The following is a 12,334-nucleotide window of genomic DNA, read 5'->3' on the forward strand; positions in this document are numbered from 1 at the left end:
AAACACAAAAACACATTTGGGTTGAAATATTAGGACTCTGAATGGAGGTGGTAAAATGATCAAATGAAGACTGGACATTGTAAGTTCATTGACACAGGTTTCATGGAAATGGATCATGACACTGGTCTTTGGATATACAATAGATCATGTAGGTGCAAATACTTTGACTTTTTCAAAATGTGGCTCTATAGACTGTATATGTAATGAATGATTCAATGATACCACATATAACAGAATGATTTCTTGGGGACACTTTTCATATGTCAAAGTATTTGGCACTGCTACAGGTTTTCCTCCAAACATGCAATAACACAAATTAAGGCACAATGAAGTTTGAAGCAAGCATTGTACAAGTACCTCAGTTGTAACTGAGCGGACATACTGACGAGAGGAAAGAGGAAGAATTCGTTAATGTGCAAACACTTGCTATTGTGTAGAGAACAGTTTCTGAAAATAGATCAGCTCACACCAAATATGTTGCTTTCATATGTGTATATACTATATCGTATTTATCTATTAGATCATACTGTGTGCTAAAGGTAAAGCTAATGACAGCATTTGAAATAACTATGAGCTTAAATTTGTTAGGGCTGTTTCCCTACCGATTTTTTTCAAGGAGCAGATGTACAGACTATATTTATTAAAATGTATAGTTCTTTTTTAATTGGTCTTTTTAATAGGTCCACCCGTCTTCAGTATTTGGTTACAACATTCCCTGAGTAAAAATGAGAAGCATGAATTTATATTGTGTTTGAATGTGATTCCAAATGTACTTTGAGGACTTCTTTGGCTATTTTACTCAGCAGAATTACAAGTGCAACACAAAGCTGCAGTTATTGTCATGGATTTATTTTGCATTGAGAACTGAAAGTGAATTTTATCCTCAGAGACCAATATTGTTACCGCTACTGTGGTTCTGAATCCATAGCTTTTACTTTGCCTGCATTATAATAATGGAATGTGATACTGTCAGTGCAGCAAAGTTGCAAAACACAGGCACTTTATAGTTTGTTCTCCAAATAATAGCTTTTCTAAGAGGAAATGTGTAGTTGATATCTGAGAAAGCAAAAGGGGAAAGACTGTGGTTGACATGAAACTGTGTGTCCTCTGTATGCGTTCTGTGGTGGTTTTTCACGTGGCACAAGTCTTCATGAATTCAGCTTCTAAATGAGCTGGAAAGTCCCGTTTCTTCTCTTTCTTAGCATGAGATGAAATACAGGAACATGGTTTCTGATGTAAGTTATGGCAATGGCATTTTAGTGGTAGGAATAACTAATTCCAAATGCCTTTATATAATTAAAGTTAATTAATTTAAGCCAATTAAAGTGAAAGTGAATGTTTTGATTATAATAGCAAATGGATGTCTGAGAGAATGCAAGTGTAGACAAGAAGAATCCACAGACAATGAATAATACGATATTACTGATTACTATTATTATATAGATTTGAACCTGAGCATAAGAGACTTACACTGCTGTCGTCAGTTTTCTCTCGGCGCTTGACCTTGTGTGTCTCATAGTCCTCCATCAAAGTCTGCATGAAGTTCTTGGGTCGCTGTCCTCCTGAATCATCGCTGCCCAGATCAGACAGCGGCGAGGGCAGAGCTCCCTCTGAAGAGCACGGCGATGCTGGAGGAACTTGACGAACCTTCTCTATCTTACCTAAAGACAGAAGAAAACAAACCAGAAGAATGAATGAATTTTCAAGAAATGTATATAATCTTTATTTATATTGTAGGGTGTGATATGACCCCCATATAATCTTGGCACTTTTCACAAGATCCATTCAAACTCTGTTTCTGTTTTGTTGTTACATTCCATTCCAAGCACTGATATGAAAATGAAGGTCTGGATTATTTTTGGAATTTTAGTATGTTTCAGCAAGATACTTCTTCCATCACTCATCAGTTTAGAGGACATGAAAGGGCAGACACATTCTTGATGACGACCCAAGTATGGATACTAGAGGAACAGAGAACTCAGTGTAGAAACCCACAATGCGGTTCCTCATTCCATTAAATCAAGGGAATCTGAGAGAAAACCATATCAGAAAAACCAAACCATGTATAAATAAGTTAGTTATATAAAAAACAAGGCTGAATAAAAGAGCAGTATAATATATTATTATATGTATTTTTTCCATAATGGCCATAGTTTGTCACATATTTGTCACATGATATTCTCTAAAACTGAAAGTGCCTTTATTTTCTATTACTGACGTTGGCAAATCTTTGGAATACAATTTCCTGTAGAAAGTAAGTGCCTCCTTACAAGAAGTCTATATCTGTCCTCTACAGATCCCTGTCATTAATGAGAAGTCAATCATTGAGACTGATACCACAAGATAGATTCAAACAAACACTATGGTATTTAGCATTACAGCTAAAAGAAAGGACTCGTGCTTTCCCTATGACACCACTAGAGGACAGACATAAGCTTCTCCAGTACAGAACATCAAGAATGTGACGTGGACAATAACAGGAACAGCACACAATGACATTAAACACTGTGCTGCTGCGCATTACGTCTAGTTCCATGCTAAATAAAGCCTCAATGGGACAATGGAGTTTAAACATGCTTCTTATCAATCAGACATAAACAGAAACATTTAAAGTTCAGCCGGTTGTAATAATTTTTTACATCAAACCAACACAAATTGTAAGTGTTAGTGGTCACTAGAACTGGAAACTTTGATTACATTACCCATATAGCCACACAGTATTATCTAGTCAGCTATTCAGAGGAGTCATGACTCATGAAGTCCATACAGTTAAAAAAAACGCACCAGCTCCCCAGTTGCTGTGCTGCAGTTTTCTTAAAACCCTCTTCAAAAAGCACAGCTTGCAAAAGTGACTCTGGCTGAACAGCGGGTGCAGACCCATGGGACACAGTGTGCAAGGAATCTAAACCAAAGAAGCTCTATAAAGAAAACCTCCAGGATTCCAGTTACATGACTGAAAATCACCAGCTAATTAACATCAAAGTGTGCATTAGTAGTCAAACTGGCATATAGACCATCAGAGGAAGATGCATTGATTACTGATTGAAGTACACAATGAACTGGTACAAGCTATGAAAAAACATACAAAGAACAGCTGTAGTATGAGTACTAATTTGCAATTTATATGGCTTGTCCTACAGGGCTATCAATTGGGATAAGTTAAAGGGGTCATGAACTGAGAAAACAAAATTCCCTTGATCTTATGAATTATCAGAGGTCATTGTACTATAAAACATCCTGTAAGATTCAGAACTCAAAACTGTCTTGTTAGTTTAAAAAACAGCTTATGTTGATATCACTTATATCACTGCCTGTTTAACCCCGCCCACTGATTCTACATCACTGCCTGTTTAACCCCGCCCACTGATTCTACATCACTGCCTGTTTAACCCCGCCCACTGATTCTACATCACTGCCTGTTTAACCCCGCCCACTGATTCTACATCACTGCCTGTTTAACCCCGCCCACCAATTTGCGCAGGTCATAGGTAAACGATAAGAGCGGCAAACGCAGGTCTATGGAGAAACCAAACGATAAACTTTATTTGATTAATTGATTTTTAATGAAATGCCAGACCACGTCAGTAAGAACTTGGTCCTTCGTTTACTTCATTTTACAGCGGATTAATTTACAAACAAGGCACAGTTCAACACAGGATTTTCAGAAAGACTAAAACTAAAAGATGATGCTTTACCGACTATATTGGATCTGACAGTAATGTCGCACCAAATGTGTTACTGTTATTATGTGGTCACTATTGCTTTGTCTGTTATTACAGATTGTTTGATATGTGCTGAGTATTTATGCGTTTTTAACCTTAAAGGAAGGATGTAGGCTGTCAAACACATTATCTAATCAAAGTTTGCCAATCATAGCAGTGGGCGTTAACTTCTGAGTCTACAATCCTCCACGCCTATTCAAATAGAGGGTTCTAATGAGGGAGGTCAAAACAGGACAGAAAATAGCTTATTACTTCTAAAAAACTTTTTTGATGTAAAAATCGTGATAAAATTGATAGTTTTGAGTCATCAAATAAAATTTCAGACATATCATTCTAAGTGTTCAATTACTGCTGCCATGATTGCACACAATGGTTGGATATAATCATACCTGGTGCTGTCTTCCCAAGGGCCAGCTTGTTTGGCTGGGTGCCGGACTTTAGCTTCTGTGTACGTGGCGGGCGCAATGTTTGTGCCTGTCGTTGTTTCTTCAATTCTTCCTCGCGCTCTTGGGCCGCCCGAATCTCCTCTTCGATCATGGACAGGGTTCTCTGTTTGCGCGAGCGCAGCTTGAATGGTCCTGAGGTGACCTCCGTTTCCTGAGTACGAGTGACAGCTGCGGTGCTCCTGAGCTCTGCTGCTTCAGAGTACTTACTGAAATAGCTGAATTCTGGTTTCTCACTTGGTGGTGGAGAGGGACTGGGAGGTTTGTAAGTGTTCATTGGGATAACCGGGGCAGCTTGAACTACAGTGATCTGAGGAGCAATTGTTTTTTTCTCCTCTAGGGGGGATGGCACTTTGGGAGGTGGCGTTACAGCAGCTCTCTCCACTGAAGGATGGGGTTGTGGTTCAGTACTTTCCACATGTCTCTCAGGGATGGGAGATGAATGTTGTGTGGCCTGAAGAGGCTCCCACTTGTCATTCTGCTGAGCAAGAGCTTGCTGTATAGCGTTTTGGACAAGAATACCTGCATGGTATTCCAGCTCTTCTTCCATCAAGCCATCTGCCTGATAAGACCCACTCTGTTCACCTGGAGATTTGATTCCACTTTCATGTTTTCCATTGATTGGTGTAGTGGCCATTGGAGTTGAGGGAAAAGAGTATTCCCCAAGAGAGTTTTCCAAATAGGCACTCATGGTCTCATTTGACGCACCACTGTCACTTATGTTATCCATACTGAAGTCATTGGAGAGCGTCTCAAGAACAGTGGTGTCCTGAGACCGTAGGGATAGGTCATCTAACCCAGAATCGATTTCTTCTATATGATAGGAGCTGTTCAAAGAGCGTTGACACAAATCAGAGTCCTCATCCTTCACAATGGTCATCACTGCCCGGGCACAAGTAAATTCATCATCTTTGAACTCATTCTGAGCCAAACCTTCTTTGGGTGGCATGGCAGATTCTCCAGAGCAGCAGTATATCTTTTCAGCTTTGACTGTAGTAAATTCACTTCCATCATAGGATGCGACCCCTTCTTGATTGGCAACTGTGACAGAACCGCATGGCCTCTCTACATGCGTGACCTCTGGAGTCCTGAAGAAAGGTTTGGCAGAGTAAAGCTCTGGTGTCACATTCCTCTTAGGGGCTGTGGGCTGCGTGGTATGTTCAATCTGCAGAAATTGCTTGCGTGCTGCAGAAAAATCAATCTCTTCCATGACAACATCCTTCTTATTTACTATTTCAGGTTGGATAAAGGAGGTTGTCTGTCTGGGTGCAGCTTGCGGCATACGGTTGACTTCTGTTCTCATCTGCTTCCTCTCCTCATATCTTCGAAGTGACTCCAGTTGCTCTGGCTCCAGCTCCTCTTCCAGTGTCTTTTCCTGAGGTGGGTTCCACCATTTTGCTGCAATTCCAGGGTTCTTCTTGACCGCTTGACCCCGGATGAGTTCCAGCCTTTCCTTCTCTAGCTCAGCAATCTCCTCCGAGGGTCTGACTTTCTTTACCCGAACTTCTTTCTCAGTTGGGGGGTCAAATAGTTTCGATGGTTTCTTCTCTTCATGAAATGGTCGGAGCTCAAAACGTGCCTCTTTCTTGATTGCTGTCCTAGGTGACTCAGGTGACCTTGTACAGTCCATTGCATGACCATTGGGTTTGGTGTTGAAGTTGTCATCAACAAAAGTGGTCTGTTTTTTTCCTTCTAAAACAATTTCATGGTTGTGTAAGGGAGATGTGTCACAAGTACGCACAGATGGTCCAGTTCCATGAACTCGAATTGACTTAATATCAGGGGAACTTGTCCCATTTGAAGTAATTTCTGCCCTGGGATCACAACAGTTGGCCTCAAGGACCTCGTCCAGGTAAAGGATTTCCTTGGCAACTTCACTGTCCATTCCTTCTCCTCCATGTCTCACTCTGTTCTGTCCACTGCTCACATAACTTTGATGAGAGTCGGTCTGAACTTCAAGCTCCATACTGCTTCCACCACTGGATATCAGACTCACAGAATCGAAAAAACTCACAGTCTTCAGGCTTCTCTCTTTTTTCAGCTCACTGTCATCCTCTGAGAGTACTGGGGACTTCTGGGGAAATAAAAACAGCAATTCTTAATCACAATAAACACTGCATTATGGATGGGCATGAATACTTGAGTACTCACATATTTGGCAGCAAAGTGACAGCAAGGATCGATCATAAAATTTCTATAATTGCAAGACATTACCTTTTTCTAACCTTAAGACATTCCACACCTTCAAAATTTTGTAACTACACAGTAACACTTTTGCTGCACAACTGGGTTTGTTTGACGTCAAAGTTTGGTTAATTTGGATGGCGTGAACACTGTTTTCTGAAGCTGTGTGTGCACATGTAATCCACACTTAAGTCTGCTTGAGGTGTTCTGGGATGTAGTTCTTGTGAACTCTTGCTGTTGATTTGAATTAAATTGCAGAACAGCTCATGATGATGTACAATTTGTCTTTGCATGCAAAAAGGCATAATTTAAAATAGTGGTAGATGATGCAATGGCCAAATATATGCATGGATGGACCACTGCCCCAAACCAAGTACTTGGTTTGCTTTATCTGCATAGTAATGTACTTAAAATGACGAAATGTCTTCCTTATGTTTATGCATTGTGTGCACCTTATCAAAAAGGGGATCTCAATTATATTGGTTGCTACACTGCCAACTGAATGCACATCAGAGAACAAAACAACATCCCAAAGGAAATATTGCACGTGGCCATCATGCATAATATAGGTAGACTGTGATAAGATGTGGAAGATAATGGGTTTGTTGAACTCTGACCTGTGGTATCTGATCCTGAGTATTAATAATTTAAGGTCCCCTCTCTTCAGAGGTCTACAATGGTATAATGGAGTTGCAAAAGTATCAAATGAGAGGAAAACATGGACCAAACGTAGTATTGGAATTTATGCTTATCTTTTTGGAAAACCACCTTTACCTGCAATAGAACATAAAGTAGATATATTTTCAGTTATGATTTCTTCTATTTGCTGGAGGGATTTACATTTATGCACTTGGCAGAGGCATTCATCCAAAGCAAGCTACATCTGATTTCCTAAGTATCAAACCAACGACCTTGCATTCAGTTACAGGAACATCATATGATAAGCAAGGCTATAATGGTTTATGCTCAACTCATGAGAAACATAGCAATTTGGAGAAAAGAAACAGAGAAAAGAGAAAGTTTTGCATGCTTTAGTTTTCATTATGTCCCTCCATGTCCAGGTCTAATGGGTGTAAGTGGGTAATAGGCCCTATAGTTATTTACTAAAAGAAAAACACAGATGTCTAGACTATGTAGACACTCTTTATTTACAGAGCAATGATTGCAGGGGTTCTTCTATTTTGTGGATCTGGTACTGAAACCTTTAAGTGGTCTGGTAACCCTGTGGGAGATGGCTGAGATGCATTTGCAGAATGAAGCACTGCATGGTCTCCTCAGGGGAAAATACCACTTATTACGCTGAGCTTTGCTTTCATTGCTGCTCATTCACCAGATGGGACAGACCGTTTTAAAATAAAAACTCTGACAGGGCCTTTTGCATTTTCACAATCTGACGTCATTTTCAGTGTCCTAGGTTTAGGTTCATCACTTAGTATGAACTGAAATAATGCTGAGATTATTGTGGAATGACAATCTTGTTAAAATGTTTGTTTACTGTTATTAGTCTACATGAGTTTTTATTTTATGCTTTCTTCTTTAATGTTGGCTACAAATTTGGTATGCTGGTCTGCTGTTCCAACTGCATGAAATTGCTGATATTGGTTCCAAGTTTGGACAACACAGGGTACTCCAACAGTACTCCAGAAAACTTTTAGCAAACCTTTAACATACAAAACCACTGTATCAATACAAGATACTAAAAATGTGAGAGAGTTATTGCTTGTTAGTCCTGTCTAAAGTGCAGTTTTACTGAACCAAACTGCTATATTCTCTAGTAAACAGAGGCCATTGCAGGAATTCTGTTTCTTTGCTCAGCATTTATGTTTTAGAGGAGAGCATGCATGCCTGAGCAATTTCACTTGTTTGCTGTTGTTTGAAAGTTGGTGTTCCTGAAAAGGCTAGTCAGAGACCTGTTTAAAAAAGCAGTAATATAACCTGCCATAAATGGAAAAGCATAATAAACTAGTGGGAACGAAGCATAGAGATGTTATTATTACTGGACCTCCTAGAAAAGAGGAATTTGTTTTGAAATACTGTAACTTAATTTTCAGCTGAAAGCCAAGTGCTATTTCAGATGATGCTGTGTTCATTGCCACATAAAGTAAACCTATTTCTGTTTATACACTGGGTAGAACAAAACCTGTATTACATCATTATATATTTTTATTCTAAAAATTGTACGATTCATACAAAACCACCAACTGTAAAACAATTACATATTCTCAAAAGTTTGGGCTGCTCTAAAGGGGCAAAACATTTTATGCCCAAGTCTGTTTAAGCGAATCAGAAGAATTAATTCAGATCAAACAAGTGTTAATAACTTCCTTCTTATCTCAAACTGTAGTGTGTATGAGTAGCAGAAGCGTCACATGATGTCTTTAATGTGGCATGAGTTCTATAAGACCCCTTTCTTCAGTCGCACAGACCACCCTTCCCCTCAGGGTGTGTTCACGAGCTTTCAGCCCAAACTTTTACCAAATAATGACATTAGGAAGTCATGTGAAGTTCCCTGAGGCTGTGAAAAACAGACTAGGACAGATTTACAGACAGAGAGTGGGGGGGAGGAGGGGGGGGGGGGGGGGGGTGGGCATTGGCACACTGTCTGGAGAAATTGTTTTGTTATCAACTGATTTATTATAAGTTCATTTATAAGGCATATTTGCCACTTCTTGTTTATTATATAACATGAAAAGAAAGCCTGACCCTTTTTGTCGCCTGTGTTGCAGCACAAGTCTGGGTGCATATCTGCATATATTTTGGGACTGTTCTCACATTAAGCCCTTCTAGTCCTCAGCTTGGGATTTGTTGGCAGATCTTCTGAAGACTCAGATCCAAATGGACTGTTTTTTTCTTTTACTTGATGATTTTGCATTGTCACTGTCTGTAAATCAAAGGAGGATTCTGTCTGCTGTCCTTACTGCTGCTAAAAAGGTTATCTTGAAACTGATCCATCTACCCTACCTACGTGTACTTGGATGTCCCATCTGTCAGATATCGCTCTTTTCGAGTGAACCAAAGTGCATGGCTCCACTGGAAGGAAAATATTGAGGTTTTATTGGATCTTTTGAGCTGTACCCATCTGTATTCTGTTTTGGTCTTTTTTTTTTCTATTCTGTCTTTTGAGGTCAAATATGACTGGGACATGTTCTCAAAAGAAACTTATGTCTTAGAACTGCCTTGTTTTTTTGTGTTTAATACATGCATGTGTCCTGTTCAAGCACTTCTTCACAGCAGGCGAACAATCAAGCACAAATCAAGCATTTAAAGCACAACACATGGCGTTTCCTTCTCCTTTTCCTCTCTTTCACTACCAACCAACTCTCCCACAGGAGAGAAAATATCTCAATTAGTTCTCAAAGCAATGAGATCTCAGAGATTTGAAGTCAATGCTATGAGATTTGCCTCGAGAACTCATTGCTATGTCAATTGTTTGGTTACCAACATTCTTCAAAATATCTTCTTTTGTGCTCAACAGAAGACAGAAGCTCATAAAGGTTTGGAACAACAGGAGGGTGAATAAACAGTGACAGAATTTTCAGTTTGGGGTGAAATATCCTTTTAAGTCTCTTGCTCTGGTTTCTCTCATAAGAAAAAAAGCATTTTCATATTAATCTTCTAACAGATGATCTCAATAGTGTCCCAAGCAATGCTCAGATTTGACAAGATACTGTCTGCAATTTTAATATGAACTCATCAAATTCTTCCATAACTAAGTAAAAAACAACAGTGACCAACAACTTTTATTTTCAGAAAAGTGTTAGACATGAATTGCAGCATTGCAACCTTTCATTCTACAAGTGTTGAACCAAAGTGTTTGGAAAAAATAAAGTTTTATTGAGGAAATGAACTAACCCAATGAAGCAAAAATACTGACTAAAACTGTATGATTTAACTGTTAAACCTGACTGCTGTGTTTCTTATCTAACCTATGATATTCACATCCATTTAAATGTTTGTGAACATTTATTTCTTAAGTAATCTTAAGTGAAACATGCAGGTTAAAGCTGATTCGTAAAAGAAGCAAAGAAACTAAAAAATCCATTAAGTCTCTTGAGCTTTGAAAGAGCAACCTGTAAGCATTACCCTTTGGCTTCTTCATTTTTTTTTCAATAACCATAAGCCAATCTCATATATGTCTAAAGTGGCTGTACATTAAAATCTGTGGCCCTGAGGAGTCAGCTGTGAGGGACATCAGTGTGTTCTCCGAGGAACAGATAAACACACACACACACACACACACACACTCTCCACGGATGTTCCTCTAAACCCCCTCTGACATTCCCGGCATAGTTCAGCTGTCTTCCAGGCTCCGGCAGTCTAATGGAAGTGATGAAGGATACACAGCCCTGCCTCACCTAATTAAACCATGTGTGTATATATACCTGCAAAAGACTGAGACGGATGGAGATAAACTCCTTGTATATTTATATAACTTAATGTGCTTAAGGGCATAGTGCATCATATTTGTCATTTTACATTTACTGAAACTAGTCTACCACTAGCCTCTATTTATGTGCCGTCACAGCATCTGGAAGCAGTTAGTCAGACAGACGCAATTAACACAACTGAGCCAGTTTGCTACATTTGGGCCTACGTTCTCTTTTAAAAGATGGGCCCCCAGAAAGTATTTGGGCACTTAAGCCAATTTTAGAAATGTATGTTTCTTATGGATTTCATTAGAATAAACAAACAATGCTAGAGTTTTCTCAGTACTAATTTCTGAGCTGTGACCTTTCATAAACTACTCTCTATAATGTATTCAATGAAGGTATAGTGCAATTTTCACTGTAGTACACATTCACAGATGTACTACAGATTAACCGCAGGTGTAGTTCATCACAATATGAACATGCTCCGCTAGTTTATTTTGTCATTTGGTCACTTTGTTTGTTCACAATTTGTCTTCAGGCATCCAAACAAATAAAACAACAGAAAGATTCCTCATTTTTAATGGTTACACAAGATGCCTGTGTTCAGTATGGCTTTCAGCAGCTCACAGTACAGTCGGTACAGACTGACCCATCACACTGCAGTATAGATTTATAAAATCGTATAGGTTTTAAAATCTTGTTAATTACTTATAAAGCCCTGAATGGCTTAGCTCCTCAGTACTTGAGCGAGCTCTTATCACAATATAGTCCTCCACGTCCGCTGCATACCCGTTTGATAATACCTAGAATATCAAAATCGACTGCGGGCGGCAGATCCTTTTCCTATTTAGCACCCAAACTCTGGAACAATCTACCTAACACTGTTCGGGAGGCAGACACACTCTGTCAGTTTAAATCTAGATTAAAGACACATTTCTTTAACCTGGTTTACACATAACACACTAATACACTTCTATTATTCAAACCCGTTAAAGGATTGTTTGGCTGCATTAATTAGATCAACCGGAACCGGGAACAGTCCTCATAACACACGATGTACTCATTACATCATAAGAAGAATGGCATCTACGCTAATATTTGTCTGTTTCTTTCTTATTCTGTTTCTCAGTCCGTGTCCAGATCAGATGGTGGATCGGCGCCGGGAGATGATGTCTGCGGCCTTGATCGTCGGCGGAGGCCGGTCACCTGGATGAGCCCCGGGGACATATCCCCCGAGACTTAAAATACAATAAAACTAAAAATAAAACCAAATAACTAAAAATATAATAAAAAACCTAACTACATTATACTATTATTTTTTAGAAATGGCAACAATATAAAATAGAAATATAATACATTTATACATTAAAAACTTTAATTAAAACAATAAGTAAACAATAATATCCTGGTCAGAGGAGAACTGGCCCCCCATCTGAGTCTGGTTTCTCCCAAGGTTTTTTCCTCCATTCTGTCACAGAGGGAGTTTTGGTTCCTTGCCGCTGTCTCCTCTGGCTTGCTCAGTTGGGGACACTTGACTTCTAGTGATTATCGTCAATTTGATTTCACAGATACTATTTAAACTAAACTGAGCTAGACAATGTGCTATATAAATAAA

At 39.2% G+C, this 12,334-nt stretch overlaps 1 protein-coding gene across 6 annotated transcripts in view; it reads right to left on the reverse strand.

The window, feature by feature from the left end:
- LOC306865661 (PALM2-AKAP2 fusion protein-like) overlaps positions 1 to 12,334 on the reverse strand; it is a 99,091-nt gene that overhangs the window by 5,421 nt on the left and 81,336 nt on the right. For 4 of the 6 annotated variants that reach the window (XM_079410400.1, XM_079410398.1, XM_079410402.1 and 1 more), the window contains 3 exons: positions 4,112 to 6,239; positions 1,471 to 1,661; positions 358 to 381 (listed from right to left, as the gene is read on the reverse strand). In XM_079410400.1, the coding sequence (XP_079266526.1) occupies positions 358 to 381; positions 1,471 to 1,661; positions 4,112 to 6,239 (2,343 nt within the window). The remainder of the gene's footprint in view (positions 1 to 357; positions 382 to 1,470; positions 1,662 to 4,111; positions 6,240 to 12,334) is intronic. The other 2 variants (XM_079410399.1, XM_079410401.1) reach the window with 1 other exon arrangement.

Source organism: Barbus barbus (assembly GCF_936440315.1).
Source record: "Barbus barbus genome assembly, chromosome: 47".
In the NCBI taxonomy this organism is placed as follows: Eukaryota; Metazoa; Chordata; class Actinopteri; order Cypriniformes; family Cyprinidae; genus Barbus; species Barbus barbus.